The sequence below is a fragment of the Dendrobium catenatum genome, unplaced genomic scaffold (assembly GCF_001605985.2).
Source record: "Dendrobium catenatum unplaced genomic scaffold, ASM160598v2 fragScaff_scaffold_52, whole genome shotgun sequence".
Classification (NCBI taxonomy): Eukaryota; Viridiplantae; Streptophyta; class Magnoliopsida; order Asparagales; family Orchidaceae; genus Dendrobium; species Dendrobium catenatum.
This window is the reverse complement of record NW_021318514.1, coordinates 99,945-112,692: the sequence shown is the minus strand read 5'-3', so window position 1 is coordinate 112,692 and position 12,748 is coordinate 99,945. Positions and strand designations below refer to the sequence as shown.

Here is a 12,748-nt window from a genome sequence, read left to right as displayed (position 1 = left end):
ATGTACTTTTGCATGCTTAGTGGGGAACTCTGACTCATAAGTTATTTTTTGGATATTAACGTATAAGCCCGTGGATAGATTTTAACAAAAAAAAATTCATAGCTAGGGGCACCAAACACTCTACTATTTGACATACTCTACATCATAGCATTTATGTATAATTCTCATAATATTACTTTCCATGGAAAACAAAATTATCAGTCATAAAAATGAACCACTATAAATATTTATATGTTTATGTTCTTTTACTCCCTCCTAGCCTATCTAGTAGCTTAAATTAAGAGAATTTTATCTTACAACCAAACAAGTAAATAGTATCTTTTTTTAGTCACCACTCATCTGAGTAGATGAAGGTTTTCATTATTCATGTTTCACACCAGTTGTGAAAATCTTATCGATTTAATTCAAAGAAAATTAATCCATGAGGCTAAGTGACAAACTGGCCACCAATGCCTATGCTTCCCTCAATACTCTTAAGTGGTTGGGGCTTCTAGGAGGTGTGCTTTCGCACTCTGGTGGTCGTTCCCTTGCTGTTGGTGGTTTGTTTCCTGGATTTTGTTGTCTGTGTGAGTGTTAAGGCTTCATGGTCTAGGCTTTTCTAGGCTGGTATTGTGGGCTTTTTTATTTAGGTGGTTCTTGGCTGTCCTGTGTGCTTGTCTTTGTTCTATGTGTTTTTGCATGTACTCTGTTGGTGCTGTAGATCCTTCTTGTGCTGGGTTACTGATGCTATTTGCCTTTTTGGTTTTAGTTATTTATCAGTCATGTTGTAATTCTTTTTTTTTTTCCTTTTAACTTTATTGTACTTGTTTGGATCATTACCTCAGAGATTTACTTTAAATATTATATTTTTAGAGAGTTGTTGATCCTCTAAGATTATGTATTTTTATCTATTATAAAAAGCGTAGGCCCCTGTGTGAGTTTCCCCTCTAAAAAAAACTTTTGACACTTAGACATGTTAATAGTAAATTCACTTGAATTATTTCTCAACTATAGTTCCTAACTACGCACTTTAATGTTGGAAATCTCTTTTTAGCCACATTACTCGAGCTTGCTTTGAGGTCTCCCAAAGGGAAGTGACTATTAATAGGTATAGATGACATTACAATGATTAGTGGACTCCTAAACCCCGGTCATTAGCACCATAAATTCTAGAAAGAGAGATTTCTTAATTATTCTTAAGTTCTCATGCTGACATATATAACAGGACTACTAATCCAATTAAGCATTTTGATGATTTTGAGGGTATCACGTCTCAGCTCATTATTAGTTATGTAGTAAAGTACTAAAGCTTCGTTTGGGACGGCTGCTTTACTACTTCTTAAAATAGCTTTTCAGTACAACAAATAAAATTTTTATACTAAAAGGTTGTTTTAAGAAGCAGTAAAAAAGCAGTCCCAAACAAAATTTAAATGTTTATTTTATTATTCATTATGTAGTAAATTACTAAATATCTATTATAACATTGAAAGATTCTATCAGTAGGTAGTATTTTGATTTTCTCCTACAGATAAATCTTTAATTTCTTCAAAGATATAGTTCTTCACCTCCTTGAAGCTGCTAAAGACCTCTCAGACTTATTGGTATCAAATTGAAGAAGAAAGCATCACTCAAATGTTACATGCATGGCTTGATTCAATAAGGCTTCTCATTTATTCATTTCTGTCAATACGTTAGTAAAAGAATTTATACTTTTCCTCGTAACATAAAGAGTGTCCATTCAAATTCATTATTGCCAAGAATCGTCCCAAGTCGGGGGACAAATTACTAGGAAAGAGAGTGAAATACAATAATTCTAAGAATGATCTACGTGTTAATATAAATAGAACAGTTACAAGTCTTTGAGAGATTAAGAGCTTTCTAAAAATACAATATTTGAAGCTGAATCAAATGAGTCTATGATCCAACTAAAACAACAATACAACAAACAAAATAAAAAGCTAGAAAAATTACAACGAGATAAAAAGCAGTCTAGCCAGGAATACCAGCAAAGAGAAGAAAGAACCTTTGACTCCCAGAAGAAAAACAGCCCAAAGCCCGGAGAGAACCACCAACAGAAAGCTCTAACAACAGCCTACCAACCAAACCATCCCAAATATGAGACTCCTTAATGACTCGTCATTTATAAGTTAAATCTCACATCAATATAATTTAATCTCATATGATTTCATTGACATGAAAAATATATCAATCTATCCAACCATTTATGATTAATCCATAGTGGAAAAGGTTATAATAAACAACTATGAAGTGTCCAAAATTTCAGTTTACAACAGCACGCAGCTCAGTTGAAGTATTCTTCCTACACTGCTTGAGAAGATGGGCTATAGCCCAATGACATTTATGCTAACCGCCAATGGGTATCTCATCTAGTTTTCTGAAGGGAGATGCATACCTGAGGGCTTCATTCATCACAATTGAAGCGCCATGGTCTAGCCATGAGTTTCACATCATCAACAAAATGAATGCTACAATAATATTCTTATTGATCCAAATTTTTTGGTTACAGATTTAAAAAAAAAAACTGACTAATTTCAACTAATATTAATCGAATATTATTAATGAACTCTTAAATTATTATGATTTCCTCTATATCAGAGAGCTTCACATTATCAAAAATGTGGAATTTCTGCAGCACTTGATAGCAGCGGTTTTGTAACTGTTGTTGTAGATGTCTTTCACCAGTGGTTTTAACCTCTACTAACACTATAAAAAAAATCTGATATTTTGATAGGGAATCACTACTAATAAATTAGGCTTCCGTAGCCTGACTAATTTCAACTAATATTAATCGAATATTATTAATGAACTCTTAAATTATTATGATTTCCTCTATATCAGAGAGCTTCACATTATCAAAAATGTGGAATTTCTGCAGCACTTGATAGCAGCGGTTTTGTAACTGTTGTTGTAGATGTCTTTCACCAGTGGTTTTAATCGCTACTAACACTATAAAAAAGTCTAAATTTTGATAGGGAATCACTACTAATAAATCAGGCTTTCGTAGCGTTCTTTCTAACCTACCACAACAATTTAAACACCTGCAAAACTATTTGTAGCTGTTTATAAACCGTTGCATATCCGTTGTATTTATGTTTACTGGAAAGACTTTCGCAGCTATTTAAAAACTACTGTTGTAGGAAATCTTTAGCAGTACTTTTAGCAGGGATTAAAACTGCTGCTAAAAGGGTAGGACTAATTAAAAAATATGTAATACAAAAAATTAATTTTTATAATTAAATAAATATATAAGCAATGTCAAATAGATACACAAGCAATGTCAAATAGATGCTTCAACATATATCGAGTCAAAAGAATACAAACAGTACTCATTAGCTAATACAAAAACTTAAAATTCTATCAGCAGTTATACAAATGGCAAGGCACAGCAAACTTCTGTACTCTTAAAATAAAATCACCCATAATTATTTGTATTCATCAACAAAATAAAAATATAGGAAGAGAATACAAAAGAGTCATGAATTAACCTCTCTATAAAGACGTTTAATCTTGTAATCTCACAAACTTTGTATTCGTCAACAAAATAAAAAAAGTTCAAGATTAGAATAGTTAGATCTCTCACTAAGCTTAATCAGCAGTAAAGCATTCGCTTCGATCAAACTTTCATGAATAGGCAATTTGCTACAAAGGATTGAGATATTATTGAGAGCAAATAATTCAGCATAAATAAATTTTCTACTATGCTTCAGTAAACATGCCTAGAACAAGCGATCGAGATGAATAAAATTCTGCTATTAATAATCATTAAAAAGATTTTCTCTCCTCATATTAATATAGCATAAACATCAACACAAATTTGGTTTGACATATAAATCCTGAGCTAAATTGTAATGGTTAAATGTCAATAGCTCTTAAATGATCTATCATTTGATTGAGGGAAAAAAATTTACAAGACCTCTCAGCAATAAATGACAAACTATTTCCTAAATTTTTGCAAGATAAATTAGTCAACTATTCAGCATTCCGAAGTATCCTCGATCGCTTTGTTTCATTTCTAAGAAATTATCTTACCAATTAATATAACTGGGTTATAAATGCTATAGCTTAAGGTTTCATTTGGAACGGCTTTTTAACTACTTTCTAAAGTGGGTTTTACACTACAGAAAATCAGCCATTAATACCGGCGGAAATGGGCGAATTTCCGGCGGAGATGAGGTTCTCGCGGATTTTTTCCGCTGTTATGAACCGCATAGGAAACTACAACCGGCAGTTTATTTCCAATGATTTTCCGTGGAATTCGAACTAAGTCTGAAAAAAACTTCAAAAATCCAACCAGTTTGCTGGAAGGACATGTGTTAAAACACTCTCTTTTTTATTTAAAATATAATTATTAAAAACCGCCAAAAAATATACAAGAAAATTAGTCGAAAATATTTCATCGTATTCCTTCAGAAATCCGCAGGAAAACCACCGAAAAATAGTCCGCTGGATAGCCGTCAGAAAATCTGCCGGTAAATGACAATTTTTTTGCAGTATTAGTACAAAAATTTCTTAAACTAAAAAAAATTGTTTTAAAAAACTGCTTAAAAAATAGTAAGAAAATTATCCCAAATAAAATCTTAGTAAATTTCCTAAAAAATTATATACCTTCTCAAATCATTAATATCATTGTCTTCAAAATTAATAAGATTTTACTCAAATTATCCATCCTCCCTACTTTTTTTAATCACTTATTTCATTTTTAAACATATCTTTTCACACAAATGACACAAATGCTTATAAGAAGATATATTATTCAAACCCAATTAATATAATATTGAACAAGAGTCAAATGAACTAAAGCTACAACATTTCATCTCCATGTGCCATCCCTTGTCACTTCTTCAGCATCTGCTTCAACAAAACACTGACTTTTATATATTCATCCATACTAATTGTTCCTCTTTGATCAAACTAGTCCCATATCAAGTACAAAACAAATTATTATAATCTTGTCCTCATTTGAGTCAGTTGTGCAAATGATTATTTACACATTCATTTAATAACATGAATGAACCAAATAAAATTATCTTTTATATGCAGATAGGTCCAAGTGTCTTGCTGCTACTTTGACCCTTTTTTGATAAATCCCAAAATGTTCTGACTACAGTAATTATTCTGTTTGTATTTGGGATCTTGTTATCTGTCATAACAAACAAAAAAAATGATAAAATTCTTTTAATTGATCTTTTTAACACAATTATTTATCGTTGATAATATAAATTTAAAATTTATTTGAAATGGTTGTAGTTTTTTATTCAAATAGTTATTAAATTATTGTGAAGAAAATTATTTTATAACACAAAAATTTTCTAAAAAAATGAAAAAATGATGGTCAAATTAATAAAAAACTTGGTTGTAATATGAAAAATAAATCAGTAAGAAAATTGTCTCAAATCAAGCTTAACCCTTCTGTTTTTTTAATTTGTTAATTTCAAAGGTTGTTTAAGAGGCTATTTTTAATCTTATCAGAAAGCTAAGGGTGATGATATTCTCTCAAGAACTCAAATTTCTTCCTTCCTCGCGTAGAACATCACTAGCTAATTTGAATTTACCTAAAGAATTTGATTACTGAGTTTCTGATTATGTCTGTTTTAATGATTTATGTTTTTTCAGCTTATTGTCATATAGCTATGCTCTTTGTTGCAATACTATCTTTTGTTGGAGACTTTATCTTATGCAGGTTAATTAGTTCGATGATTATGGCTGCAGGCTGTCCCTTTTTTGCAGAAAGATTAGGCTGATTGTGTTAAATTGGATCTTTTTTTTTGTTGGTGTTGGTTCTTGGCCGTCCTATAATATTACTAGGTATTTTTTATTTTTGTGTAGTGGGGACATTCGGCTCGTAGGTTTTTCTTTTATTTGCTTTGTAACTCTTCGGAGCATTAGTGAGCTGAAGGTCCCTCATAAGGACCTTGTAATTTTTGTTTCAAATTAATACGTAGACTGCGCTGAGAGTTAAAAACAAAGAAAAAAATGTTGCATGGAAGTATAGCATGCAAGGTTTACAAAGATTTGTATGATAAAAGATCGATCTTCTGATATTTTGCTTGAATAAAATTAAATATTTGTTTGTTCTGAATTTAGCAAAAAGCTTTTAGGGTTTCACATAACACTATGTAAAAGTAGAAATGAAAAACAGACAAGAGTGCTGTTAGGGTACCATTCTTTTGTGCCCTAGGAAGCAGATGGGTTCCTAATACTATAATGAGATGATTCCTTGAGAGCTTGAAGAGAGAGAGAGAGAGAGAGAGAGAGAGAGAGAGAGAGAGAGAGAGGGAGAGAGCTTTGGTTTTGTTAATTTTGCTAGAATAATAGCATAAAAGAAGGGAATCCATGTACTGATGCACGTGCATTTTGTATCAAGTGGTGGAATGTTTCGGTGAGAGATTAAGAAACTGAGTGATAAACAGTATGTAAGACAAGAAGGGCTTTGTGCTTATCATTCTAAGGAAATTTTTCTTCTTTGTATTTAAAATGTTTAGCTTTTTGCATAAACATTTGTTTAACTTGTTGTTATCTTGATAACAACAATGCTACAGTTTTTAATTTTAAATATATCTCTAAAATATATTATTAAGCTTTTCTATCTGTCTCTGATCTGAACAACACATCAACAGTTTTTAATGCTTTGAGTAGGGCAGCATTTTTTTTTTCTATTTACATAATAATTTTGTTTAGCCAGTATTAATAAATTAGACTTTTGCAATATTTTTTTAGAACCTACTGCAATAGTTTAAACACCTATTAATTTATTTGGAGCGGTTTAGGAACCGCTACAAATCCACTGTATTTGTGAACCGTTGCTACAAAATATTGTGGTAACTTGAAGTTTTTTACAATGAATTTAGCAGTGGTTACTGTCTATATCTATCTATAACAGCGGTTTTAAAACTGGCGCGAAAACATTAACTTTTTGATAGTGAACTAATGTTGTTGTCTATCAAGAGCTCCATGCTTTCTCTATTTCATTATTGTTGTAGCATAATTAATTACTAAAAAATTAGATCATATTATCAAATGACTTAATATTTTATGGTTATTATATGAAAGTATATGATTATGGAAAATTTGTATTTGCCTTTGATCAGACATAGCTGATAATTTTTTACTTTTTGTGCTTAAATGACTACAGATAAAACATTAATCAATACGTAGTAGATCACAATTTAAGATTTTTTTTTTTGTAATTTATTAAAGCACTTTGATGCTAATAAAATAGAATTAAAATAGCAATTAAGAAATTATTGTTTAAATATGTCCTAAAATAAATAATTAAAATATGTTAGTAACATCATATAACAAATGTTGATCAAACCCTAATTGAAATGAGCTCAATATCATTTAATATATATACATATATATAGGGACACTAAGGCCAATTAACTAGGTGGGCTCAAGGTCGGTTAATTAATTACAAATATAAGGTGGGCGCGCACAAGATCAAATATATACATATATTTATGTTATGTTAGATCTAGAGAAATTCATCATGTTTGTGTTCGTTTAGATTGGTGTCAGAGCCTCTAAATTAGAAACCAAAGATTATATTGCTTAAACCAAGGTCGTTTCATTCATTTAAAGCTTTATGGAAGCAGCTCAAGTCTTGTTATAGGTTAATTAACTCAAAATGAGGGATATGCTTATGAGGGCGGTACATCTACTTCAACATTTTATGATGTTAGTGGAGCTGAAGAAACCGTTAGCCAGAGAGTTGTTGCAGAGGGTTGTTGCCCTAACAAGAGAGATAGAGGAGTTGAGAAAGATTCAAGCTGTGATCATATTGAGCTGAAAATTAGAAGAAAAATGAGCAAGAGCGTATACCTGAATCATAGGGTAGCGAGGACACGGACGATAATTAGTTTTTGTTACTTGTTTAAAGAACTAATTGGTGTATTTTGACTTTGAGCATATGGATGTGAAAGAACTTATTTTATGTTTTAAACATTATTTAACAAGTTAAACTTTATATATTTTATGTTTTAAACTGTCAAAGTATTTGTTGTTTGTGAATTTTAGTATATTTCATATATTATATTTTGAATTGCCTGAGTATATGATTAAAAGTATTTGTTTTGTGTTTAGAAATGCCTGTAATGTCTTGTATAATTCATCAGACTATTTTTTGTTACCCTACTGTTCTTTTGATCAAAATTCTATTTCTCTATTAAGCACCAAGAATATTATACTCTACTTTGATAGGATTGACAACTACACAGTATTTTTGCATCAATATTAATAATTGAGAGATTCTTTATGAGATTAAGGCTTCGTTTGAGATAACTTTTTTATTGTTTCTTAAAGTAGCTTTTTAGTACAAAAATTAGAAAGCTGCTTTAAGAAACAGTAAGAAAGTCGTCCCAAACGAAGTCTAAGTAAATGGAATCCTATATAATTGTAACTTTAATAAATTCTTGATGGCACTAGTTTGAATGTATTTTTGCATCATAATCTTAACTTTTTCATTCAAATATTCTTTTTTTTCTTTGGCTTCTCTATGAAAGCCTCCTTCAAATTGATGCCCTACTTCTATATACTTAAAAGGTCATATGTTGTTAAGGTGCTTTTTATTTGCTTTGGTTTATTCTTTGTTTTGTGTCAATTGTTTTGTGGGGTTTTCCATGGCTATTTGTTGTTGTTTTTTTTTGTATTGGCCTTGTGTTTTTTTTTTTGTCCTGGGCCAAGGGTTTCTTTCTGGTTGGTTGGTCTTGGTTGGCTCGCATTGTTGTGGGTTGTAGTTTGTGTTACTGGTCTTGGCCTTGGTTGATTTTGGTTGCTACTGTGGTTGCTACTTCTTCTAAATTTTCTACAGGTTTTTATTTTATGGTGGCTGATTGGGTGCTTTCTATCAGATTAGTCTGGTTTGGGCTCCTCTTTTGAAGGTGTTCTTCGACTGATTATGGTGTTTGCGTGAAATTTTTGGGGGTTGGCATACTGCCTCCCTGGCTTATTTATGTTTGCTTTTTGTAATAGTTAAGATCATTGGCTCATTAAGTTAATTTTACTTTGAATGTTGTATTTCTTAGAGAGCATTTGATCCTCTAAAGATTTGTAACCTTTTTTTTTATATTAATGTGTAGACCCATTTTGTGGGTTTTAACCCAAAAAAAAAAGTTGTTAAGGCGCTTGTTGAAAAGTTGATGTTACACAACAATTTCCAAATTCTATTTGGATTGGCACATTTTTGCATGGTTATAAGTAAAGGGTTATGATGTTAAAGACTCCTAAGTTTTCTTGTCACTATCAGTTTTTTGGGCATGACTTTCCTATTTAAAGAGTTAAAATTCAGAGTGAGGCATTACCACTATTCATGGCATCCCACCTCCAACAATTTCTAACTCCCAGCCTAAGGTGATCCCAACAAATATTATGGCATCAATTCCCTCTTCTTCTTAACCTCTTGCCGCGCCATTCTACCCAAAATGTGATCAAAATATATATTCTCCTTGAATAAGTGATTCCTGATTCACTGCCTGTTTAAGCTAAAGATGAGTATGCCATTCCAAACCCAACATAATTAGCTCTATGCTAAGGTCAAGTGTCAGGCTTATTTTGTGGAAATAGTTACTATTACTCACACCCTATATAATCCTGCTCAGATAAAAGGTTGATTTTTATTAGAGGTTATTCTTCCTCCTCTATCACTTCCCCTAGCTGGTGCTCTCTATGTCCTGTGAGCAATGCCCCAAATGCTCAACTATTTTCTCATTTTGCATCTAACAAATTTCCTATAAATTCTTCCAACTATTTTAAACCTATTTTGAATCATCGGGGCACGCAGCTCACCTTCATGTTGGTTGGGAGCTTTGGCTATCAATCAAGAGGTTTTGGGTTTGAGTGTTGCTTATGTGATGTGCGTGTGAGTTTGTCTTAATTGACCTAAATGTCCAAAAAAAAAATCATCGGGGCAAAAATAAGGAAAAAAATATTATAAGAAGTCCCTTCACCACGTGAAATTATTCTGTGAGGATAAGAACGTCATCCGGAGGTGAATCAGAATGAGCCACATCACTTTTTGGCTATGAACCGTGACTGTATACTGCTGTGCACCGGGTGACGTGACGCGTTCTGATTTGTCTCCGGACAATCCGCATAGAATAATTTCTCCTTCACTTCACATGAGCTTCAGTTAGATTTTAGAAAGTAGTGGCCCAGCTGAATGGGTTACTGATTACGATTTGTGTCTTTATTTGAAAACCAAACAAGAATATTTGCCTTCCAAATTAAACTGAACTAAGAAAGAAAAAAAAGAGAGAAATTATAGACCAATGATTCCTATGATATTTCTTAGTATAAAAAATAATTCATATGCTTAAGGATATTGCAGCTACCTGTTAATCAAATTTAAAGTTTATATTGTATGTTACCTTTGATTGTGCTTTTTTGGCATTAATTGATTCAATATTCCTCCACACTAAACGCTATGGGATCAACTGATCTATTAATTTCTGGAGCAAATAAAACAAAATAGCAGCGTCGAAAGAAGGAAAAACAAAGAAAAAAGAAGGGAAAAACTTCATTTTTCATCTTTAGCTTTTGTGGTGGATATATTTTATGAGCGCCATTCTCCATTTGTCATCGTTAGCTTCTTATGTTATATGTGATGGATTAAATTTATTATGGACAAATATATTTTCCTTAAGCGTCTATTCAATACCTTCGTCCATAATCTTATTATACATCTTTTATAGTAATTTTTTGTATATCACTACTAATAAATTAGGCTTTCGTAGCACTTTTTAAGACCTACTGCAGCGGTTTAGCAACCGCTACAAATATGCTATATTTGCATCGCTGGAAAGGTTTTAACAGCGGTTTAAAACCGACACTAATAAGTTCTACGAAAATCTCATATTTTTTTGTAGTATTATATGCATAAGCCCAAATCACTTGTTTTAATGAAGTACATTAATATATAACCTCGTTAGTTCCTTCACTTCATGAACAAGTCCAAATTATCCTAAGTAATTGATCGTATGGTTCTTTTAAAAAAGGAGAAACTTGTGAAATCCAAGAGAAATTCACAGAGAATTCATGAGAGCCATTTGCAACAAAACGAAGAGCTAATTTTATTAAAGCAAGAACACTAAACTTGGAGTTTACTAGCTGAACAAAAAAAAAAAAAACACATGAAAATAAACTTATCTATTCAATCAAAATTATGCTGCAATCCTGCTTTATTTTTGGAGGATGTCCAAGCCTAAGCTCAAGATCCAATTCTTCAACTTGGCATGTTCTAAGCTTTAGTACCTCATCAGATCTTAAAAGCTGCAGTTGATCGTCTCTAACACTCTTCATACTCAAACCGAACATTAGATCATCAGTACTCTTCAGCTTTTTATAACAGTAACTTGAATCTTTATCAACCCCACAAGCTTCTGATGTTTTTCTCTTGCAATCCATCTCCCCTAACTTCAAATCAATTGAAACTTCAGGAGGCGGATTGGGAAAGGATGAAGCTGAAACCAACATGTTCTTGCTGCAGTTTTCTTGAGTTTGCAATGAGTATGAGGCTGCAGCTACAGATTTGGGACTAGGGTTAGGGTTAGGGTTAGGGCTAGAGTTTTCTTCTTCATTAGAAGAGCTTGAAGCTTCTAGCTTGAGGCGAGCCCGGTCTCGACGGTGAACATTCATGTGGCCGCCAAGCGCCTGAGCCGACCTGAACTCTCTCCAGCAAAAGCTGCACGAGTAGGACCGAGGCGGCCATACGCAGTCCCAGAGATCGCCGGCGGAATCTTTGGCGAAGGCGAACTCCTCCCATGAAGCAAAGGGAGATGCAGAGGGAGAAGTGAGAACTGAATTGATATAGATTGGCCTGTTTGAGTAGTTCTTGCTTATTTCCCACATCCAGTTTCTGGTTTGGTCCATTGCACTTTGCATGGTGAGAGAGATTAGAGAATGATATGAGGTTGAAGAAGATTGAAAGAAGATGATTTCTTTAGTTGGAGCTTCTCTATGAATTGGTGGGATATACAAATCTTATATAGAGGTGAAAGAGTTGATTGATCTCTTAATCTGGGAAGGTGCATGTTGATTAATTGGGGGGTGCTCTTATCTAAATTAGTTTTTTATTGGTAACACTTCAAAACAATAAAAAATAATAGTGTAGCTAATTTTCAAGTAAGTTGTGGGTCAAGCTTTGAGACTTTATAATTTGATGGAATGATTGATAATTTTTATGAATATAAAGTACAGCTATAACTAAATGGTCCTAATTATATTTTATTTCTTATTATGGAATTGAATAAGTTGATAGAAATATGATGACCGTTTATTTATGATAAAATTTAATTAGAAAAATTTGAATATAATAAATATTATTATATGGTAGGAAGAAATTTCTTTCAAGAAAAAAATTGTAATTATTATTATTTTTGGGCGTGATCTTAAAGAAGATATTAAGGATGTAAAAATAAAAAAATAAAAAGGATATATATTTAGGATGTGTTTATATGCATGAATTTGAATGAAAGGAAATGAGAAGTTTTCTAAGGCTCTGTATTGTTTATGTAATATTTTAATTTATGCCCATAACAAAAAAAAAATCGTTTATTTAATTTTGTTTGGTAAACGAAAGTGATTGCATAGCATTTTTAGAGGGTACACTTGCTTGGGATATCATGCATAAGCATACAACAACCTACATAAGTGAGAATTAATATTGCGTAGTGAAAAAAAAAAAATGCTTCAGGATGTTCTAACATGATCTGCGTTTGGACGGCTTAATAGTTTTTTAATTTATGTTGAGATT

The 12,748-nt window shown here is 32.1% G+C and overlaps 1 protein-coding gene across 1 annotated transcript; it reads right to left on the bottom strand.

Annotated features, from left to right (window-relative positions):
- Positions 1 to 11,142: 11,142 nt before the first annotated feature.
- LOC110111059 (transcriptional regulator SUPERMAN-like) lies at positions 11,143 to 11,865 on the bottom strand. The gene has a single exon (XM_020842752.2). The coding sequence runs from the start codon at positions 11,863 to 11,865 to the stop codon at positions 11,143 to 11,145; it is 723 nt and encodes a 240-aa protein (XP_020698411.2).
- Between the last annotated feature and the right edge of the window lie 883 nt (positions 11,866 to 12,748).

What these genes read in the sequence shown, in the direction of transcription:
- LOC110111059 (XM_020842752.2), bottom strand. Translation starts at nt 11,865, where the DNA reads ATGGACCAAACCAGAAACTGGATGTGGGAAATAAGCAAGAACTACTCA.